General features: G+C 38.0%; 1 protein-coding gene and 2 pseudogenes across 5 annotated transcripts in view; 2 read left to right on the forward strand and 1 right to left on the reverse strand.

The window, feature by feature from the left end:
- Nucleotides 1–23,239, reverse strand: part of CCNT1 (cyclin T1) — a 34,191-nt gene extending 10,952 nt beyond the window's left edge. For 3 of the 5 annotated variants that reach the window (XM_036251232.1, XM_036251230.1, XM_036251231.1), the window contains exons 1-8: nucleotides 22,933–23,239; nucleotides 18,316–18,397; nucleotides 10,514–10,642; nucleotides 7,023–7,083; nucleotides 4,737–4,799; nucleotides 2,866–2,911; nucleotides 1,548–1,711; nucleotides 1,317–1,387 (exon numbers count right to left, since the gene is read on the reverse strand). In XM_036251232.1, coding sequence (XP_036107125.1) covers nucleotides 1,317–1,387; nucleotides 1,548–1,711; nucleotides 2,866–2,911; nucleotides 4,737–4,799; nucleotides 7,023–7,083; nucleotides 10,514–10,642; nucleotides 18,316–18,397; nucleotides 22,933–23,093 — 777 coding nt within the window. In that variant the 5' untranslated portion in view covers nucleotides 23,094–23,239. The remainder of the gene's footprint in view (nucleotides 1–1,316; nucleotides 1,388–1,547; nucleotides 1,712–2,865; nucleotides 2,912–4,736; nucleotides 4,800–7,022; nucleotides 7,084–10,513; nucleotides 10,643–18,315; nucleotides 18,398–22,932) is intronic. The other 2 variants (XM_036251233.1, XM_036251234.1) reach the window with 2 other exon arrangements.
- On the forward strand, nucleotides 19,920–21,183 carry LOC118623220 (annotated as a pseudogene).
- Nucleotides 21,477–22,451, forward strand: LOC118623221 (annotated as a pseudogene).
- Nucleotides 23,240–24,241: the final 1,002 nt, after the last annotated feature.

Here is a 24,241-nt window from a genome sequence, read left to right on the forward strand (position 1 = left end):
AGAGGTGAGAGGGTTTGGGGGGATGGGTAAAAAAGATGAAGGGATCAAGAAGTACAAATTGGTTGTTAGAGACTGATAAACCTCAAAGGGAAGGGGGAGTTGAAGGGGGAGAGAGACAAACCAAAGAACTTATATGCATAACCAATAGACACAGACAATAGAGTGGGGAAGGCAAAGGGGGGGTGGGAGTGGGGAGGAGGGTGTCAAAGGGGGAAAAAAGGAGAAACGTCTGTAATACATTCAACAATAAAGATAAGTTTAAAAAAAAAAAAAGATGAAAAGTCATGAGGATAAATGGTAATGGCGGTTACACAACAATATGAATGTATTTAATACCACTGAACTGTATACTTAGAAATGGTTAAACCCAGCCAGTGTGGCTCAGTGGATTGAGTGTCGTCCCATGTACTGGGGGGTACCAATTTAATTCTCTGTCAGGGCACATGCTCGAGCTTCAGGTTCAATCCCCAGTGGGGGTCATGCAGAAACATTGATGTTTCTTTCTCACATCGATGTTTCTATCTCTCTCTCCCCCTTCCTCCCTCTCTAAAAAAATCAATAAAAACATATTTTTAGAAAAAAATGAGATTGTGCATATCTAAAATTAATTCCTGAACATCTATATCTTATGACTGCTTGTGATTGCAGTTAGTCTGAAAGCAAATTCTGGAAATTTTGGTGAGGTTTTATATGAAATTAAAAGTTGACCTATGTGCTCTCAAGTTTCAACTAAACCCTAGACAAACATTTTCTGCAACTTCCCAACTCAGAAGAAAATTAAGCTTATCAGCCTGGATTTCTGAGAAATGCAGGGAAGGTTTCTAAATAAACTTTCTGACACTGGATAAAAAGAGGAATGATTTCCTCATTCATAAGTAAGACTTTGAAAAATATTTGAAAGACAACTTTAGACCTCAAGTTACATAAAAACAAAATTCTAACACCCATTTCAAAAGCAGATAATGTCAAAGATAAAATTATGATATCAGATCAAACCCTGTAATTCTGAATCTTTCCTCTACCAGAAGCCAACACTCTGTAACTCAAAAAAGCCATATATTTTTCCTTAACAGCCTCCACAGAAAATACTCTAGCAATGTTGCTGACCAAATGATTATATCATAAGAATTGTAAACTCAAAACAAATTCTGCTATCACCTACAGTCATTGACTCTGGGCCAGTACCCAAGATATGAAGTTATGATAACTTCATAACTACAAAAAGGAAAATTTCAAATCTAGGGTACATATCCAGTTCTGGTGCAGTCAAAAAAAGAAAATGGTTTGTTCTATAAGCTGACAGCAATAATTCTTACCCTCCAATTCCGAATTCGTTTGAGCCTGTTGGGGGTTTTCTCCAGAATCTGTAGAAATTCATGTGTCAGTTCTACAAATGAAATAGAACACTTAAGAAAAACTCAGAGAGACAAGTAATGAAACAAGAATAACCTCAACTAACTATTTTCATCTGAATCAAGTCACCTTTGGCCAGATATGTGACAGATCAAGATCAAGTGCTTTTCAAGGACCCTTACTCTAAAACTTACCATCTAAAAGTTCCAAGGTCACAGTGCCGTCAACATACTCCCACCAGTGCTTCCCATCAGTTGAGACTGGGATCTCCCAGTTGGACCACTTGCAAGCCAGATGAATGCAGACACAGGCCACTACAGGAGGTGTGTACTGCAGGCTAAATGTGGTCAAATGCAGGCTGACATCAGAGGGAAGGAAACAAGAGAGTATCATGAGCTCTCAATTCTGAACCCAAAGTTAAAACTCTCCATTATTTAGAAAAAAAAAAAAAAAAAAAAGTAAAAAACACTGGCAAGCAAGAAAGGTAAGAAATATCCAGTGCTCTAATCCAGCACTAAACATTATTTTCTATTAACCCACTTGCTCAGGTAACATTTATAAAATTTCTGACCACCCATCATTCAATCCACATAACTGATGGATCAAAAACACACACACACCCCCACACACACAAAAACAATAAAACACCAAAACAAAAAACTGAAACAAAGTGGGTACTCAGTTTTTTACAAGGATCAATTATTCTGAGAATACACTCAGAACTTAAGGAAAATGTTAACATTTTTGATATGTATAATCCCTAAATCAAATATCTATGGTATCTTGTTTCTTGCCAATCATAGGTCTGTTCTATTTAAAATAATAATAGATAGTCACTCTCTCAAGTGTGAATATGCTTGACTGATGGAATATTTTATAAATTTCTCCTATCAGTCTATTAAAATGAACTTCTTAGCCCTGACAGTCATTAGGAATATGTTTGGTTTCCATGAACAACCAATAGATTGGTGATGAGAATAAGTAAGTCATTTTGTAGTACATGTTATGTATTAATTTTTTTTCTTTAAAAAGAGAAGAAAAAGTATTACAACTCTTTATACATATGCATACCTATTTATCTGGGAGTATGGGAAGAACAAAGTGTCTTTTTAAATATCCTAAATATTGTAGAATCCTTCAAATCAGATTTTTAGTCACTGTCAATGAATTCCAAGTTAACCAACTTTCAGAACTATGCTGTTGGATATTTTAAAGCTAAGTAACATACAGAATCGAGAAGGTTATTAACCAGTAGTAAATAATTACATCACCTTATTAAATTAAAAAAGCACCATGGAAATGTAAAGCCCAACATGAAAAGAGCATAAAATCCAACATTTACCAAGAATTGTCTATAACACAATGAATCAGAGATCCATGCCTGGGTCTTTGGGTTCTAGTTTACTAAGGGCCAGACCTGACATCTTTCCATATGCACCTTTCAAAGTGACAATCCCAACCCAAGTAAAGTCTTATCCCAAAAATATAAAGGAAAAATATTAAAATATAAACCTGTTGGTTGCCATGAAGTAAGAAGTCTGTGCTAAGTCCTTGCTTGCTAAAAAAAAAGGTAGAAAAGAGGAAAAAAATTATTAGTTCCGTTTATTCTCAACAATAAGTTAGCAAGCATTTAATATTTGCAAGATAGAGAATATAGTAGTAAATGAAGCGAACATGGACCCTGACCACCTAAAGTTTGCATTCTACCAAAAACAGATTAACAGTATTTCATTATAAATAACTGGACTGCTTCCAGACCTAGGGACTCAAATTTTATTCTGTACACCAACTATCTGTTTAAAATGCAATTCCTGGGGCATCCTCCTTACCGTTTGACTCAGTATGTTTGGAGACAGACACAAGCATTTTTAACAAGTAACCCAGATTCTGATGCAAGGGTTCACTAAGAAATACTAAACTAGGGGATGAACTAATTTGGAGGCAAGATTAGAATCCAAAAGAGCTTGTTATGTTTGGGAAAAGTGATTTTTGCTTTTAAAAAATGTTTTAAATTGAGTAATTTAATTTGTAATTAAATCTGTGATTTAATCCTGAAATAATCAAATAACAAATTATTTAATAAATTACCAAAAGAAAGTTCCTTCTTCTAAAACTAACTGCTCTGGATGACAAAGCAAATTTTAACCTTCCTTAGATTAAATATTAGAATATATTCATCTCTGTTTAAGTCTATCCTTGCTCATTTAAACCATTTAATGCTTTCAAAATCTAAAAACTCAGGAAAAACTTTTGGAATTTTCTGACAAAACACACAAAAGCAAAATTCAAAATAAGGCCAATTATCAGTTAGGTCTACAAAAGGTACTGAAATGCACGACGATGTGTTGATATTCTTGATGCTACTATTTAACCTGAGTAAGAGAAACTAAGTTCCATACAAATATAGGTACTAAAGTTAAGTTAAAATAAACAGAAAGTTCTTCCTGGCAGATGTGGCTCAGTAGATTGAGCATCATATCATGGACTGAGAGGTTCTAGTTCAATTCCCGGTCTGGGCACATGCCTGGTTTGCCTGGTTTACTGGCTCAATCCCCGGTGGAGGTGTGCAGGAGGCAGCTGATCAATTTTTTTTCTCTCTCTCATATCAATTTTTCTCTCTCTCTAAAAAATAAATAAACATATTTTTTAAAAAAGAATGTCTAGGATAATCAACCCTAGAATCAAATTAAGACAGTCCACACTCTGCTCTGGCTGGTTTTGCCCAGTGGTTAGAGCATTGGCCTGCAAACCAAATTTCGGGTTCAATTTCCTGGTCAAGAGCACATACCTCAGCTGCCGGTTCGATCCCTGGCCCTGTCAGAGTCATGCAGGAGGTAACCAATCGGTATGTCTCTCACACAGATGTTCTCTCTCTGCCCCTCCCTCCCACTCTATCTAAAAAAAAAAAAAAAATCAATGGAAAAATATCCTCAGGTGAGGATTAAAAGAAAAGATAGTTTACTCCAAAGACATCCTTAAAGTTGGTGTTAGTTGCTTATGATTTGGTGACTTTTCAAAATCTGCTCTCACCTTTGACAAACATCTACAAGAGACTAACTCTCTTTAAATGGAGATCACCTAAAAACATTAGTTAGTATCTGTATTATATATTTGTCCACAACAATCTTAAACTCTAAATCAGCAGTTCTCAACCTGTGGGTCGCGACCACTTTGGGGGTCAAACGACCCTTTCACAGGGGTCGCCTAAGACATAACAGTAGTGAAATTACAGTTATGAAGTAGCAACAAAAATAATTTTATGGTTGGGGATCACCACAACACGAGGAACTGTATTAAAGGGTCACAGCATTAGGAAGGTTGAGAACCACTGCTATAAATGGTAAAACAATTTAAGAGCACCGTCTCAAGCTGGGATTCCTTACCTCGAACAAGTTGAGTACACTTTACCACATGTGTATGTGGGTGATCAATTGTTAGTTCAAAGCCTAAAAAAAAAGTAACTGGTTAAAAAGCTAAGTAGTCAAGACATTTTATACATCTTTGATCTGAGTCATCATTAAAGGCCTCCCTCATTTTCCTACCCCAAAAGTATTGTTCAGAGGCTAAGTAACACAAAGTATGCAGCATGCTCTTTTCTAAGACAAATGATCTCCAAAGCTGCTTATAATACTTTGAGCTAGAAGATAACACTAAGATAAAGGTAATGCAGACCCCTGAAAACCAATAACCTCTGAACACAAAACACATTTTAGGGACAACAGAATGTAGTAATATATGATTGGAAGGAGCAGTTTTAACCTAGTGATTACTATCTTGTAACACTTAACCTTGAGAAAACATTTAAAAACTTATTCTTCTTTTACTTCAGTTTTGCTCCACTCCATAACATCTTAATTACAATAGATACTCATCATTTTATCCAACCCCAAATGGTCTTCACTAAAATTACTTGAGGATCAGTGTGTCTATTAAAAATTTTTGAGTTTCTCTTTTTATATATGTAATTGAAATTTCTAGGTAAAAAAATTCTATTGAGAAATTTACATTATATAAATTATTCTAAAAGGATAACTGATTCTTGCAAACTAGATCTTACTGGTTTCCACATTAATATATTAATAAAAATTTATTCCACCAGAAAAATACCACTGTCCCCTAAAATATGGTTACAATGAAGATAATTTAAAGTAAAAAGTTAATTAGCAGAAATTAACTTCAATGATAAATTTTGAAGAACTCGTGTGTGTGTGTGTGTGTGTGTATGCAATAAAATACAGCTCTATCAGTAACTATTCAACACAGCTCATAAAATCTTCCACTTGAGAAAAATGATAGGCCAAAAGAACTAGAAAAAAATATATTTATTTTCCATATATGCTAATAAGCTTTATAAAGGCAGTCTCTCTGATGAAAATAATAATAGAAAATAACAGAACATCATCAAGATTGCCCATGAACTGCTATATATACAGTAGATCCTCAAATAACTTCATTTCGTTCAATGTCATTTCATTATAACATTGACAAGACCAAAAAATAAAAACTGATTTCCAGGTGGGGCCACTGTCTGTGTGGAGTTTGCACATTCTCCCCATGTCTGTGTTGGTTTTCTCCAGGTACTCCAGTTCCCTCCTAAATCCCAAGATGTACACATTAGTTGAATTGGTGTGCCTAAATTGTCCCAGTCTGAGTGAGTGTGGGAATGAATACACCCTGCACAAAAGGGTGTCCTGTCAGGGTGGGTTCCTGCCTTGTGCCCTGACCTGCTGGAATAGTTTTCCAGCCATCCACAACCCTGGGCTGAAATATGCAGGTTGGAAAATCGTTACCTTGCTTGTTTTTATTAATCTTTCTTAAATGCATGTATAGCTCAATTTGTAATATTAGAAGTATTTTGGATCTTTATTTACAAGTCTGGTGATGTTTTTGTGACCAAAAATATGCCATAGGAGTTTAACTCTTATTTATATCAATTAGCCTATGGTAAAATTAGTTTTGTTATATATCATTTCACTTAAAGCCAGTTTCCAAGAATCTATCAATGAAGTGAGGACTTACTGTGTAGCTTGAATTCTTCTACTTACACTCTGCTGTTCTAAACTCTGATTACCAATTTAAAAACAAATGTTGTTATCTAAGAATAATGACAGACCATAAATAGCCTTTAGTTTCTGCCATTAGTTATCAGAAAATTTAAAACTGCCAAACCTGCCCTGGCCGGTTTGGCTCAGCAGTTAGAGCATCAGCCTGCGGTCCAGAGAGACCCGGGTTCGGTTCCCGCTAGGGACGCGTACCTCGGTTGCAGTTTTTCCCCAGCCCTGGTTGGTCATGCAGTTGGCAACCACACAATGTGTCCCTTTCACATTGATGTTTCTCTCTCTCTCTCTGTTCCTCTCTCTCCCTCCCACTCTACCTGAACAAAAAATGGAAAAATGTCCTCGGGTAAGGATAAAAAATAAATAAATAAAACTGCCAAACCTTAAAAAGCAAACCATGAATCCCAGAATGGGAATTTAAAAAAAAAAAAAAAAAAAAAGACTACTAACTGCTTATTTCAAAGGTCAGCTGTAACTTCGTTCTTTCTCCCATATAGGCCAGGGTAAATGGGTCTCTACAACCTCTAAATTTGCAAAATCTTTCCAAGAGATTTTCATCCTGTTTCCTATTTTGCAAATTTAAAAATCATATCATATTGATAATAAACTTACCTAATGTCTGCAGAATTATGCTTTCTAATATCACTAGATCTTGAACTTGTTGCAAGTAAGCCTGCAAGTGAGAAGACACAGAAGGTACAATTATATAAAGTATGGCTGGCTGGTATGGCTCAGTGGAATGAGCATCATCCCATGGACTGAGAGGTCCCAGTATGATCGCCAGTCAGGGTACATGCCTGGGTTTCAGGATCAATCCCCAGAAGGGGGCGTGCAGAAGGCAGCCGATTGATATTTCTCTCTCATCAATGTTTCTATCTCTCTCTCCCTTTAAAAAAAAAAAAATCAGTGGAAACATTTTAAAATATATATCAAGTATGTAAACAATTCTAATTTCCACTCCCAGAGAAACCAAAGCCACAAAAAGACAGGGGTGAAGTTATGAGGTAGAATAGGAACTGAAATTAATCTTTATCCCTATATAGTATAGATTTGCCTTTAAAAAAAAAAAAAAAGGCCCTGCCCGGTTCGGCTCAGCGGTTAGAGCGTTAGTCTGCGGTCCAGAGAGACCTGGGTTCGGTTCCCACTAAGGGCACGTACCTCAGTTGCAGTTTGTCCCCAGCCCTGGTTGGGTCATGCGGGTGGCAGCCACTCAATGCGTCCCTTTCACGTCGATGGTTTCTCTCTCTCTCCCCCTCCCTCCCACTCTATCTGAACCAAAAAATGTCCTCGGGTGAGGATAAAAAAAAATAATAATAAAGGTGGTATACTGAGAGAAAATACTTTATTCATAAATAGCTACTTGAGAAAAACACTTGAGATATGGTTCATTTTCAGACTGACATTTTAGGTTTTAAAGTTCATTTGATATAGCTACAAGAAAATTAAAAATATATCTTCTGCAATATCATCAAAATATTATTTGCAGGGCCTTCCTATAGGCAATCTCAAACATTTGACTCCTGTTAAAACGTCCCATTTGAGGTAATGCTAGATTTCTAAAAATTCACAGGAGAGTTCAAAGAAAAAGGAACAAATGATAATTATGTAAACTACCTCACTAATGTTTTAATATTGATTATATGCTGAAATAATATTTATGATTAAGTAAAATATATTAAATATTTTAAAATTTTACTTTAAAAAAATTTTAAATTACACATGACTCCCCGTATATTTCCTCTGGAGAGCACTGGTCTAGAACTCTAGGAGTTAAGAGACTTATGTTGGAGTTAACTTTCCACTTAACTATAATTTTTTTAATTTAATTTTTTTCTTTGTTAATTTTAGAGAGGAAGGAAGAGGGAAAGAGAAACATCAATGAGAGAGAATATCGATTAGCCACCTTCTGCATAACGCCTCCCCAACTGGGGATTGGGTCCACAACCTGGGCATGTGCCCTGAACAGGAATCAAACCGGCGACCTCTTGGTGCATGGGTCAATGCTCAACCACTAAGCCACACTGGCTGGGCAACTTTATAATTTTTTAAAATATTTTTTTAATTGATTTTTTTTTTTTTTATCCTCACCTAAGGACATTTTTCCATTTTTTGTTCAGATAGAGTGGGAGGGAGAGAAAGGAAGAGAAAGAGAGAGAGAAACATCAACGTGAAAGGGACACATCGAGTGGCTGCCACCCACACAACCCAATCAGGGCTCGGGACAAACCGCAACCGAGGTACATGCCCTTAGCGGGAACCAAACCTGGGTCTCTCTGGACCGCAGGCCGACGCTCTGCTGAGCCAAACTGGCCAGGGCTTAATTGATTTTTTTAGAGAGAAAAGGAGAGAGAGAAACATCATTATGAGAGAGAAACATCAATCAGCTGCCCCCTACTGGGTTGCCCCCTACTGGGTTGCCCCCGCAACCCAGGTATGTGCCCCAACCAGGAATCAAACCAGGACCTCTCAGTCCATGCATGAGACATCATTCAACTCAATGAACCACACCGGCCAGGCAACTTTATGATTTTTAATATATCCAATAAGGATTTAAACTATGCTAGTTCTCTGTTCCATATATTGAAGGAAATATCTTCCCCTAATCACCTCACAAAGAAGAGACCCAGTTTACTGATTTCTAGAGAGGAAGGGAGAAGAGAGAAACATCAATGTGAGAGTTCAACATCAACTTGACACCCCCTGCATGTCCCCCACCAGGGATAAAGCCCACAACCCGGGCATGCACTCTGACTGGGAATTGAACCAGCAACTCTTGGGTGCATGGGATGATGCCCAACCAACTTAGCCACACTGGCCAGGGCTTTTTTGTTTTATTTTGTTAAAATAAAATTTTCTTATTTGGTCAATTCTATAGACCAATGACATTTAGCAATTAGTCTCAAACCTAAATAAAAGTGCAGAGCAATAACTCTTTTCAACAAGAGCTACTGATATAGCCCAAAGAGAAAATGATGTCAAGACTCTGCCATGCAGAACACTTAATTCACATCATTAAGGGCTATTATCACCACACACACACACACAAAATAAATATCCCCCCCAAAAAACCCACTTTCTCCAATATGAGCAGAATACACAATCCCATTTATCTGTTTGATAAAGGGTGACTCATGCATCCACTGTAAGAAACTTAAATAATATAGTAACAATAATCCATAATTTTTCTGCAAGCACTTACAAATGTCAGACATATCAATTTACCAATACTCACCACTCCCCAATCACTGACTTATAAAGCCAGGAGAGATGTTCCCTTCCTTAAAAAAGTCAAGGAAGGACAGTAGAAAAAATAAGCTATATGTATATGCATAGGATAAAAGTCTAAAAGAATATGCCCTGGCAAGGTGGCTCAGTTGGTTGGAGCGTCATCTCATATACCAAAAGGTTGCAGGTTCGATTCCTGGTCAGGACAAATACCTAGGATTTGGGTTCAATCCCTGGTTGAGAGGCAACCAATGTTTCTCTCTCATATCAACATTTGTCTCTCTCTCTACCTCCGTCTCTCTTAAAATAAAAAAGTCTGAAAGAATATAGTACACTAGAATGTAATCAGCAGTATCCTTGGAGGAGATAGGGAGATGCTTTAATTTTTACTTTAAATGATTCCTAAGTGTTTGGATTCTCTTACAATGAACATATATAACTTTTGTAATTTCTTCAAAAGTTCTCTTAGAAAGAGCAAATGGTTAAAATATATATACATGTTTAGGATGAAATACTATCTCCACATTTAAAGCAAATAGAAAAATTAATAAAATGGGAAAATATTTGGGATATAGTAAGTGAAAAAAACACAACATATATACATGTACAGCTATTCATAGAAAAAGGGCTGTAAATAATAATGGTCCACTTATAGATCTGTGATCCAAATTGTATCTAGGTGATATATTTTCTTCTTTGTTTTTCTGCATTTTCCAATTTTACTACAATGAATACGATTTACCTTTGCATAAAATTTCTACGATGTTTTTGTTAAGGAAAAAACAGACACTAAAAGGTTCCTTTACTAGCCCCCATTTAGCCTTCAACAAATCATAATTAAACTTAAGAAAAAAAGATACGTGTAATTAACTCCTTACCTCACTTCTAGTATCGGGAAGTGATTCCTGTGGATGAAGACAAGTATGTGCTACCTTGATGACATGTTCCAATTTTTTGGGCTGTTCTTCTACTTTAGCTGCTAGAAATAAGGCCGCTGGAGCCACAGACTGAATGGGGAAAAAACAAATCATATTTATTATTTGTTTATTTCCAGATAAAGGTACAGATCTAAGAAAGAACTAAGCCTTAAACCAAGTTCTTTGTTTACCTCAACTTTACTACCTTATTCATGCTTTTTCCTTTACTTAAAAATGTCCTCCCCTCTCCTGTCCATTAATCCACATCTACTTCCAAAAACTGATCCTACAACAAAATCTCATTAAAAGCTACCTATTCAAGAAGCCACTAAATGTAAATAGACAGCTTTCTATTTAAAATCAGATTCTTTATTAAGTTTGCATCAAAACACTACATACTTTTTTTAAAGTAGTAAATTGAAATGTCCAGAAAAGGGAAATCCATACAGGCAAAAGAAGGTAGATTAGTGGTTGCGAGGGCTAGGAGGAGAAGGGAATTAGAGTGACTGCTAGAGTGTGAGGAGTTTCTTTTTCTGGAGTAATCTAAATGTTCTGGAATTAGATCCTGGTGGTGGTGGCACAACTCTGTGAATATACTAAAAACCAGTAAACTGTACATTTTAAAAGGAGGAATTTTACTGTATGAGAATATTCTTAAGTATCCTTATATATAGGAGCATAAATCTTTTTCAAAAAACAAAGGAATTCAAAGTATAGCAGTACATTCAAGAGGTTATACATGGAAGGCACTTAAGAGGGGAAAAAAATTCAAGCCAGACACAAGTAGGTATCAAACTCAGACACTAAACAATAAAAGAGATTAGAGCAATATGATATACATGTACCCTGGTGATCTGGGAACCTCAGGAAGTAGAATTTCTCTTGAATCTTAAGAATATTATAATGAATCAGAGATGGCAATGGTAAGAGCTAGAATTCACCAGGAATAAAAGAAATTTTATAGATTTGAAATATATTTTTAACTTTAATGAACAGAACTGACATGCATTCTAATACAGAAATCCCCCATTATACTTGGGGGATAATTTCCAAAACTTCCAATGGATGCCTGCAACTTTGAATAGTACCAAATCTTACATAGACTATGTTTTTCTCTATACATACATACCTAAATTAGGCACAGTAAGAGATTAACAACAATAACATAATATACAGTAATAAAAGTTATATGAATGTGGTCTCTCTCTCTCTCTCATAATTGAGATGTCTACTAAGGCAGGACTGCAGAAGATTCATCATGTTGCTCAGAACAGCAGGGAATTTAAAACTTAATCACTTGTTTATTTCAGGAATTTCAATTTAATATTTTTGACCACAGGTGGCTGACCAAAGCACTGATACCACTGAAAGCAAAAACCCACCTAAAAAGGGAACTACTGCTGTTATATTTTGATAGAGCAGATTTTTCTCCACAATTCAATTCATAGTAACAATTATCTTCCTTAATATTTATTGCAGTTGTATATGAAGCTTGCTACAAACACATTCATAGAGCTTAGGATAAGGTATGAGCCAGAGGAAAATGAAGCACATTTTGAACACTAAACTGAGTAAGTTAAATAACACAGATAATGGAATGTAGCACACAAAATATATATATATATATATATATATATTTTTTTTTTTTTTATCCTCACCCGAGGACATTTTTCCATTTTGTTCAGGTAGAGTGGGAGGGAGAGAGAGGAACAGAGAGAGAGAGAGAAACATTGACGTGAAAGGGACACATCGAGCGGTTGCCACCCGCACAACCGACCAGGGCCAGGGACAAACTGCAACCGAGGTACGCGCCCCTAGCGGGAACTGAACCCGGGTCTCTCAGGACCGCAGGCCGACGCTCTAACCGCTGAGCCAAACTGGCCAGGGCCAAAATATTTTTAATTGTTGACAGTATTACACATGTACCCCATTTCTCCCCTCTTTGTCCCCTCCACCCAGCCCCCACCCCACTTCAGGCCTTCACTACACTACCGTCCGTGTCCATGAGCTATGCATATATGTTCTTTGGTTAATCTCTTCGCATCCCTCCCACCCTCCCTCTGATATCTGTCACTCTGTTCTATAGATCCATGCCTCTAGACCTATTTTGTTCGTCAGTTTATTTTGTTCATCAGATTCCACATATAAGTGAGATCATATGATAGTTTCTCTTTCTCTAACTGGCTTATTTCACTTAGCATAATAATCTCCAGGTCCATCCAGACTGTCACAAGGCTAAGAAATCCTTCATTTATACAGCTGCATAGTATTCCATTGTGTAAATGTACCATGGCTTTTTTTATCCACTCATCTATGAATGGTGCACTTGGGTTGTTTCCAAATCTTAGCTATTGTAAATAGTGCTGCCATTAACATAGGCATACATATATTCTTTCTGATTGGAGTTTCGGGATTCTTAGGATATATTCCCAGAAGGGGGACTGCTGGGTCAAATGGCAGTTCCATTTTTAATTTTTTGAGAAAACCATACTTTTTTCCACAGTGGCTGTACCAGTCTACATTCCCCCCAGTAGTGTACCAGCCTCGCTAGCACTTTATTGATTGATTTTATTGATTTTAGAGAGAGAAGAAGGGAGGAGAGATAGAAACATCGATGAGAGAGAACATAGATTGGCCGCCTCCTGCATGCCCCCACTGGGGACTGGGCCCATAACTTGGTCATGTGCCCTGACCAGGAATCAAACTGGCAACCTCTTGATGCATGGGTTGACGCTCAACCACTGAGCCACACCAGCCGGGCAGCACTTGTTGATTTATTGATGGTACCATTCTGGCAGCTATGAGGTGATACATTGCAGTTTCAATTTGAATCTCTCTGATAATTAGAATTAATGACGATGAGCATTTTTTCATGTCTATTGGCCATCTGTATGTCCTCTCTGCAGAAGTGTCTATTCAGGTCCTTTGCCCATTTTCTAATTGGATTGTTTGTCTTCCTGATGTTGAATTGTATGCATTCTTTGTATATTTTAGAAATTAACCCCTTATCAGATGTATGTATCATCAGTGAACATGTTTTCCAATACAATGGGTCCCCTTTTAATTTTGTTGGTGGTTTCTTTCGCTGCACAGAACCTTTTCATTTTGATGTAGTCCCACTTATTTTTTCCTTTGTTTCTCTTGCCCTAGATGTATCGGCAAAAATACTGCTACATGAGATGTCCGAGATTTTATTGCCTATGTTTCCTTCTATAATTTTTACGGTTTTGCAACTCACATTTAAGTCTTTTATCCATTTTGAGTTTATTCTTGTGTATGGTGTAAGTTGGTGGTCTAGTTTCATTTTTTTGCATGTACCCATCCAATTTTCCCAGCACCATTTATTGAAGAGACTATCTTCATTCCATTGTATGCCCTTGCCTCCTTTGTCAAATGTTAATTACCATAATGGTGTGGGTCCATTTCTGGGGTCTCTGTTCTGTTCCATTAGTCTATATGACTGACTGTTCTTGTGCTAGTACCAGGTTGTTTTTAAATATGCATTTTTTTTCAGAGAGAGAGGGGGAGGGAGAGGGGGAGAAAAACATTGATTTGAGAGAGAAACATCGATTGGTTGCCTCCTATAAGCACCCTGACTGGGAATCAAACCCACAACCTGGGCATGTGTTCTGACTGGAAATCAAACCAGTAACCCTTTGGTTCTTGGAATGATGCTCAACCAACTGGGCTACATTAGCCAGGGCAGTACCAGGCTGTTTTGATTACAATGGCTTTGTAGTATAGTTTGATACCCAGTATTGTGATCCCTCCTACACTGTTCTTCTTTCTCAAGATTGCTGAGGGTACTCAGGGTCTTTTTTGGTTCCATATAAATTTTGGGGATATTTGTTCTAGATCTGTGAAATATTCCATTGGTATTTTAATGTGATTGCATTGAATCTGTAGATTGCTTTGGGTAGTATGAACATTTTAATGATGTTAAATCTTCCAATCCATGAACATAGTGTGTGCTTCCACTTGTTTGTATCTTCTTCTATTTCTTTTTTAAATGTCCTACAGTTTTCCGGCTATAGGTCTTTTGCCTCCTTGATTACATTTATTCCCAAGTATCTTTTTTTTTTTTTTTTTTTGCAATGGTAAATGGGATTTTTTTTAAATTTCTCATTCTGAGAGCTCATTATTAGTATATAAAAATGCTATCGATTTCTGGATGTTAAATTTGTATCCTGCTACTTTGCCAAATTCATTTATTAAATCTAGCAGTTTTATGGTACATACAGTCTTTACGGTTTTTCTATGTGCAATATCATGTCATCTGAAAATGACAGTTTTACTTCCTCCTTTCCAATATGGATGCCTTTTATTTTTTATTCTTGTCTGATAGTGGTGGCTAGAACTCCCAGTACTGTATTGAGTAAGAGCATTGAAAGCAGACATGTCTGTCTTGTTCCTGATCTTTAGGGAAATGCTTTTAGCTTTTGCCCACTGCGTATGATGTCGACTGTAGGTTTGTCATATGTGGCCTTTGTTTTATTGAGGTTTGGTACTTCTATTCCCACTTTGCTTAGAGTTTATGTCATAAATGGATGCTGGATTTTGTCTAATGCTTTTTCTATGTCTATTGATATGATCATGTGATTTTTATCCACCATTTTATTTATGTGATGCATCACATCTATTGATTTGCAAATATTGTACCTACCTTGCAGCCCAAGAATAAATCCCATTTGGTCATGGTGTATGATCTTTTAAATGTATTGCTGGATCCGATTTGCTAATATTTTGTTTAGGATTTTAGCATTTATGTTCAATAAGAATATTTGTCTGTAATTTTCTTTCTTTGTAGTGTCTTTATCTGCTTTTGAAGTTAGGATAATGCTGGCCTCATAAAAAGAGCTTGGAAGTTTTCTCATTGGTAAACCATTCATTGTTTAATAACATGCTATTTAGCCTCCATGTGTTAGAGGGTTTTAATTTTTTTTTTTTTTTTTTTTGTAGTTGATTTCTAGTTTCATTCCACTGTGATCCAACTAAATGCCTGATATGATTTCAATCTTCATGAATTTGTGGGACAGATAAGATTTTTAATGAGTGACATTAAAAATTTTAGAAACGTATCTAGAGTTTAAGAAATATTTAGAAAGATCAATCTGGTGTTAAGTGGGACTGAAAGAAGGAAAGAATAGGATAAATTTAAAGTTAACTTTTTAAAAAGTAAAAGATTTAGTAACACAAACAATGGAAATAAAATTTAGAGTAGGAACTAGCAATAGGAATACAGGAAAAAAAGAAATAGATTTGGAAAACTAATAGGGTTTCACTAAATACGTATATATATTTGCATGCAGAGAAAAAAATTCTGAGATATACTCCAAAATGTTAACAGGATTATCTCGGAATGGTGGGTTATGTGGAAATCATTTCTCCTTTATTCTTTCTTCTTCTTCTTCTTCTTTTAATCCTCAGCCAATGACATTTTTCCATTTTTGTTCAAAGTGGGAGGGAAAGAAAGAGAGAGACAGAGAGAAACATCGACGTGAAAGGGACACATCGAGTGGCTGCCTCCTGCACGACCTCAACCAGGGCCAGGATGAAACACAATTGAGGTGCATGCCCTTGACTGGAACTGAACCCATGACTCTTTGGTCCGCAGGGTGATGCTCTAACCACTTAGCAAACAGGTCAGAGAGGATCAACAATCCCAAATTAAAAGTCACTGGATTTGAAAAAGGTCGCAACACCCCAAAGGATCTCTCTACAATGGATAATTACCATTCATTCATTCAACAAGTTTACTGAAGTTTCTTTGAAGGATACGCAGAAAAGTGTGTCTCTATGCTTGCTAAGCTTAATATATGGGAAATAGGAAAGATAATTTAGTGAACAAACTGACTTGAGATGTATTTTACTCTGGATTTCAAATCTTACTATAATAACATTGAATAGTTTCATTCTTCGCTGTACCCCAAATTGAATCCTATTGGCACTGATTTGGCACCAACAACCATTGGTCGACACAAAGGAAGCCAGAGAAAAAGGTGACATATTGAATAATTTTATTTATATGAACTGTCCAGAACTGGGAAATCTACAGAGATAGAGTATAGCCTAGGGCTGGTGAGATAGGGGCAATGGGGGTAAGACATAAGGGGCACAGGGTTTCCTTTTGAGGTGATGAAATGTTCTAAAATTTATTGCAGTGATGACTGCATTAATCTGTGAATATACCAAAAATCATCATATTGTGTACTGTAAATGGGTGGATTGTATGTTATGAAAATTATATTTCATTAAATGTTAAAAGAAAAAATCTGTACCATAATACAAGGGAAGAAATGTAGAAAACTTTCAGAAATGGCAAAACAGCTATGGATTTCCTCTTCAAACTTTGTTCTTTATCCACTACTTTCTATTCTAGAACTCATTAAATGCTTCTCCCTCTCTTAATAAGGGTGTGCTCCTTGCCATCAGAGGTAGAGCAGGGCTGGAGGTAAGGAGGCTAAGAATAGGAAAAAGCCAAGCTGACTGGATAATCAACAAGCACTGGGAATACTTAATCTACAAATCCAAAGGGTTTCCTGTATAATTACTCCCAATACTGAGTCCAACCAATATTTTACATTATAAGAACAGTATCTGGCTTCACAGATCCTCATCCTATGGCATTAGGGAGGAAAAAGCTAAAAAGTCATCATCCTAAGTCTGAAACACTTTTCCTCAAAACATAACCTTTAAAAAAAAGAAAGGAATATTTATTTAACTCACAAATCCATTTGAAATGTTCATCAAGTTTAGCCCTATCACCTGTGAGTTTATTAAGCAAGTCTAGTCTTTTTTATTTTTATTTTTTTTATTGATTAATTTTTGTTACAGATGATTCTCCTTTTTTCCCCCACTGATTCCCCCCTCCCACTCCCCAAGTCTAGTCTTTTTTTAAAAAAATGTTTTTATTGATTTTTTAGAGAGAGAGCTATAAACATCAAAGTGAGAGAGAAACATTGATTGGCTGCCTCCAGCATGCCCTCTACTGCGGATTGAGCCCACAACCCAGGTACCGTGACTGAAAATTGAACCGGCATCTCAGTCCATGGGACGACTCTCAAGCCTCTGAGCCACACCAGCTGAGCTAAACAAGTATAGTCTTACCTACAATTGAGAGATATTGAATATGTCCAGGTTGTGGGTCTGATCCTCAGTGGTGGGCATGCAGAAGGCAGCCAATCAATGTTCTCTCTCATTGATATTTCCTCTCTCTCTAAAACCAATAAAGAGGGGAAAAAAAACAAAAACAAAAAAAAAAACAGCCCTGGCCGGGTGATTCAGTTGGTTAAGCACCGTCTCATGCACCAGAAGGTAGCCAGTTTGATCCCAGGTCAGGGCACATGCCACAGTTTGGGGCTTGACTGCCAGTAGGGGACATGCAGGAGGCAGCCAATGGATGATTCTCGCTCCCTCCCTCTCTCTTTAAAATTAAAAAAAAAATTTTTTTTAAATTACACTTTAAAGCAAGCATAGTTTCCCCTTTAATTCTACTCTCCCACCCCCAATATTAAGTGTTCAATAATCTATTTCTTTACCAAAGATTCCATCTTCTCTAAGGATACAGTCAATCTACCAAACTAACTAAACCCTTCATAGGAAATTTGGAAGGCTAGATACAGTAGTATGGCACATAATGAAAATGACAAATACTAAATTCTAAACTTCAAATCCCAGTTCAGCAGCAAAGATCAACCACAAAAGAAATACAAAGTTGAAATTAATCGTAAAAGGATTACACCATATGAAAAAATTATACTTACATTTCGATGGAACTGTGTAAAGGACTGAATCATGTAGAATCGATGCATGTATACGATAGCAGTGTTGATGGTCAATTGTGAGCTAAAATGTTCAAGTTAAGGCCCCAAAACAGGCAGGCAGTACAATTCCCAAAAATACCACCTCTATATCCTCCCAAAATGACCATGCAAGCTGAGCACAGTAGATGCTCCCAAATGAAAATCATACTTACCTCTCCACTAATTAACTACCAACTGACATTTAGCACACCTTAAACATAATGGATATTCACTATAAATTTGCTAAGTAAACAATGTCTCAGCATGTGTGAATCAATAAGGAATATAAATAAAACTATATAAGACCTAAACCCATCGCTTGCCTACTGAAAATCCTGCAATGGTGATTCATTAGCTTAGGATCTCTCTTCACGTGATTTACAACAACCTCCCTGACCTGGTCCTGGAGATATGTCTCCATTATTGCCTCACCTTCTAATCTCCAGCAATTAACTTTTTGGTTCCAGTTCTTTCTGGCAATCAAGCCTTCTCATATGGTGATTCCCTGGGACCAAAAACACTGTGGAATGATTTGATATTCAATCACTGAAAAGAAAATCTTTTATTTTTTTTTTTTTTTTTTTTTTTATCCTCATCCGAGGACATTTTTCGATATTTTGTTCAGATAGAGTGAGAGGGAGAGAGAGAGAGAGAAACATCGACATGAAAGCGACACATCGAGTGGTTGCCACCCACACGACCCAACCAGGGCCGGGGACAAACTGCAACCAAGGTACATGCCCTTAGCGGGAACCGAACCCGGGTCTCTCCGGACCGCAGTCCGACGCTCTAACCGCTGAGCCAAACCGGCCAGGGCAAGAAAATCTTTTAAATGCTTTACTTCTGAAGACCTCAGAAAACAATGTGGGGTATACAGAGATGAGGCAGTCCCATAATGGCAACAACCTTAATAGCAACACAGATACAAAAAGAAAAGGGCTAGGATACATTGAAACAGAATTTCAAACAAAAGGTTTAACTCAGTACTCTGACTGGATCCTTATGAAACAAACTGGATACTGGATATAAAAAGAACACCTCTTTTGAAGTGAGCACTTAAAACACAAACGTTATACATTCAGCAACACATTTATTTATTCACTTATTTTTGTTAATCCTCCCCCGAAGATATTTTTCCATTGATTTTTAGAGAAAGTGGAAGGGAGGGTGGGAGGAAGGAAAAAAACATTGATGCAAGAGGGACATATCAATAGGATGCCTCCTGCACGTCCCTGACTGGGGCCAGGGATCGACCTGCAATCCAGGTTCATGCCCTAAGAATTGAACCCGAGACTCTTCATCAGTCCTCTGGCCGAGACTCTAACCACTGAGCCAAACCAGCCAGGGCATTCAGCAACACATTTAAACAAAAGGTTCACCCAAGGATAATTTTTCACTTCCCGAGTGAAAAGAACTTTAAAACTATTTTAGCTTTTTCTGCTACAAAATGAGTAGTTTCTGACAAAAATGCTTGAGTCAATCTGTTCTTTTTGGCCCTGTCTGTGCATAAAGCCCCATCCGCGGACCAGGTAGCAAGAGTGCATCATGGTAGCTAGCACCAGCACATGACCCTGGTGGCAGGGGTGGTGCTGACCCAGTACATATTCACCTTAAAGAGGAAAACAGGACAGATGACCAAGATCATTGAGATACCTATGATCAAGCCCTGCATCTCTGGATATTGCTTACCACTTATGCTGCTGTTCTAAAACAAATAAACTCAAGTACAGAAGAACTCAAGAGTGCCTTAAGGAAGACTGGATAACCAAGAAATGACTAAGATTCTGCTATACATGTGAAAATTATGCTAGAATTCCAGAAAAGTTCACATGAAGATCCCTACAAGAGTAGAAAAAATTATTTGTGTTCTTACCAAAGGAAGAGTTGTCAACTTTTCAGATTAACAGACTTTGATTTGACACTGAGTAGATTTCCTACAAAGAAAAGGAATGTCCTTGCCCGGCCAGTGTAGCTCAGTGGTTGAGCATCAACCCATGCACCAAGAGGTCGCCAGTCAGGGCACATGCCCAGGTTGTAGGCCAGATCCCCAGTGGGGGGCATGCAGGAGGCGGCCAATCGATGTTCTCTCTCATCGATGTTTCTATCATTCCCTCTCCCTTCCTTCCTCTTTCTAAAATCAATAAAGAAAAAAGAAAAAGAATGTCCAACATGTCATAATGTCATTTACAACCATAAGTTGGTTTCAAATAAATGTCGAAAAAAGTTACTTCAGCTAAAGAAAAAATATTATGCTATTGAAATTAATTCTGCTTATCATAGAATAGTAGTACCCTTATATGATAAAACAGTAAACTAGTTTGCTTGTTGAACAGGTCTTATCAAAACATAAATTGTGACAGAATCTGACATATGCTCAAGGAAAAATATGAAAATTTCTGTGTTAAGCTCCAATATAGTATCCCTGTGTTCATATTTTCAGCTGGTATCAGTGATGTACTAAAGATTATCCATCAAGCTGATGTTTATTATCCAAATGTGAAAGGAGTATCCAACTTTACGTGTTTTTATGACAATGAGGTACTCAAAGGATTTAAGAATTAATCGTGTATTTAACAAACATGATAATGCCTTGAAGAACACAGAATATTTCAATCAACTAAAAGACAACAGCAACATAATTGTGCTTCAGAGACTCCCAGACACACTTAAGGCAGATGGGGTAGCCACTGTTGAACACATTCTGAAAACTGGATATCTAAATGACAGAGTGGATCAGCTTTTAGAAAAGTACGTGGACTCTTATGATACTGTTCCGGTAAAAGACAAATCATTGGGGTGGCCAACTCTAACTTACAAAAGATTCTGTAAACAAGCATTCTTCAAGACCTCTCTTCTCTGGGTGAAAATGATGCAAGAACTGTTCATCTATTCATCTTGCTGAAAGACTTTTATTTATAATATATTCCTGCTCTGCAAGTTTTCTTCTACATTACTGAAGTATTTCAGACATGTTGAATCCATCATCTGGAAGCTCCATTTTCTCCACCTCTCAACACACTCACCATACTTTTTAATATTAAAAAAAAAAAAAAAAAAAAAAAAAACTTCCTTTATGCCTGACATCTTAGCAGCCTTATAGCAGCTGCTCTTCAAGTTTCACTATGCCGCCCAAAGATGACAAGAAGAAAGATACTGGCAAATCGTCCAAGAAACACAAAGACTCAGTGAACAAATCTGGGGGCAAGGCCAAAAGAAGATGTGGTCCAAAGGCAAAGTTCAGGACAAGTTCAATAACCTGGTCTTGTTTAACAGAGCAACATATGATAAACTGTAAGGAAGTTCCCAACTATAAGCTTATAACCCTAGCTGTTGCCTCTAAGAGACTGAAGATCCATAGTTCTTTGGCCAGGGCAGCCCTTCAGGAGCTCCTTAGTAAGGGACTTATTATAAACTAGTTTCAAAGCTCAAGTAATTTATACCAGTAACACCAAGTGTGGGGATGCCCCAGCTGCTGGTGAAGATGCAGTAACAACAGGTCCCACCAGCTATGTATTTCGAAAAATAAACTTTATTAAATGGAAAAAAATCGTAATGTTAAAACTGAAAAAATAATTCCCTTTATTTCCAGAATGTATTTTGTAGTTAATGTTATAATTTTTTTTTAAATATTTTCTTTATTGATTTTAGAGAGAGAGGAAGGGAGAGGGAAAGAGATAGAAACATTGATGAGAGAGAACATCAATTGACTGCCTCCTGCAAGGCCTCCACTGGGGATCAGGCCCACAACCTGGGAATCAAACCGGTGACCTATTGGTGATGGGTCGATGCTCAACCAGTGAGCCACATCAGCCAGGCATGAAATCTTTTTACACTGGGAAAGTTTGTAAAAATTTAAAAAAAAGTTTTATGAAATGGTGACATGATGTGTATAATTTTTAAGTACTGTCATTTTTGTAATTTGTGTGAATTATGCTGACAGTATCACCATGTACTCAAATTGTGTTATGCTGGTTAAATTTTTTTTTTTTTCGGGAAAATTGATATTCACCAGAAAATACTGGTACTTGATGTTTGAAAAAAAACTATTGGTACACACACCATTAATCATGATTAAATGTTTTGTATTGCAGTACTGATAATAAACATGAAATAAAAAGCCAAAATAATACTTGGAGGGAAAAAAAAATCACTAAATTACCTCGTCTTGAAATGTGAGAAAAATTAATACACATTAGCACTCTATCTTAAAAACGCAACGCTAAAACCTCCACCAGACTCCCTAGGGCATAGCAGGAAAGCAGACTCTCAAAGTCACCAGAACAGGCGATCAGAACACACCAAAAATGGCCTAAGAAGGGCCGGTTAAAATATAATGCCGGGAAGCATACGAATTCCCGGCAAGGTTGGTGGCACCGGTGCGCGAGCGGGAAATTCACTCCGCCTCACCACCCTCGCGCGAACACTGAACTTCAGCCTGCCGCATCATAGTCTCTCCCACCTAGACATCCAGCCCCTGCCTACCCTTTCGCCACTACCGTCCCTGACAGAACCTGAGGCCTGGACGCGAGAGCAAGGCGGGACTGATTCCAAGGCCGAAGGCCTAGGCCGCAAGGATACACGTTAAGACGTTGTCCCATGTCCTGGAGCAGATTGGCCGCCTGCTGACGATAAGAAAGTTCTTTATCTGGGTCCACGCCAAAGCGACGGGATGGGCTATTTTCCAGCTGTTCTCGAGTAAAATACCACCGTTTGTTGTTGTTCCTTCTCTCTTCCTCCATAGTGCTTCAACCAGAAGGCAGCGGCGAAGGCTGCAAGCGCTTCCCAGCGTCACTTAAGCAGCGACACACATCCGCTGTACGGAGGCAACTGCGCCGTGACGAACTTCCGCTAAGGGTAGACTGCTAGGTAGTCATGCGCTTCCGCCGAGGAGTGTAGTTGAAGTGTAAACAGCCAGTAGGAGAGCAGGAAAGACCTTGGGTCGAGGGCGCAGGCGCCAGTCGAGTGACGCTTGGGACATAGGGCGAGGTTAGAAGTTTTCGTTCAAAAGCCCGTCTCCTCTCGCGAGATCTGGGTTGAGCATTCGCTTCCTGCGCAGGAGGATGAGGCAATGTTTGTGGCAGGAATAGGAGCCCGCCCTCGCGCCGCACCGTGGCTCCTCGTAGAATTTCGTTTGTGGGTGAGGAGGCGATACAAAATACGGCAGCCCTGGCCGTTAGGTCTGTTTAGGGTGTTGGCCCGAAGGCCGAAGGATGTGATTCCCGGTAAAGGTCATGTACCTGGCTGGCAGGTTCAGTCCCCTTGTCCTGTCCTTGTCGGTGGTGCGGGAGGCAACCAAGCAATGTGTCTGTCCCATACCGATGTCTGTCTCTCTCTCTCTCTCTCTCTCTCTCTCTCTCTCTCTCTCCCCCTCCTCCTCCCTCCCCCACCCCACCCCCCGTCTCCCTCCCTCCCTTTCTCCCCTCCTCCTTTCCACTCTATGTAAAAATCAATGAAAAAAATGTCCTCTGGTGAGGATTAACCAAAAATAAAAATAAAATGGGACAGATGGAGAGCTTGACAGAGAAAATAGGTGAGAGTGTCAAAAACTGAAAAAAGTAATCAGAGCGGCCTTATCCTATATAGTAACATAAAGCAACTAGAAGGCTCTCACATAGTTGATAACAACATAAATGATTCATTTGAAAAGCAAATGTAGCCCTGACCAGTTTGGCTCAGCGGTTAGAGCGTCCACCTGCGGTCCGGAGAGACCCGAGTTCGGTTCGCGCTAAGGGCACGTACCTCGGTTGCAGTTTGTCCCCGGCCCTGGTTGGTCGTGCGGGTGGCAGCCACTCGATGTGTCCCTTCACGTCATGTTTCTCTCTCTCTCTCCCTTCCTCTCTCTCCCTCCCACTGTATCTGTACAAAAAAAATGGAAAAATATATCCTC

The sequence above is a fragment of the Molossus molossus genome, unplaced genomic scaffold, assembly GCF_014108415.1.
Source record: "Molossus molossus isolate mMolMol1 unplaced genomic scaffold, mMolMol1.p scaffold_m16_p_10, whole genome shotgun sequence".
In the NCBI taxonomy this organism is placed as follows: domain Eukaryota; kingdom Metazoa; phylum Chordata; class Mammalia; order Chiroptera; family Molossidae; genus Molossus; species Molossus molossus.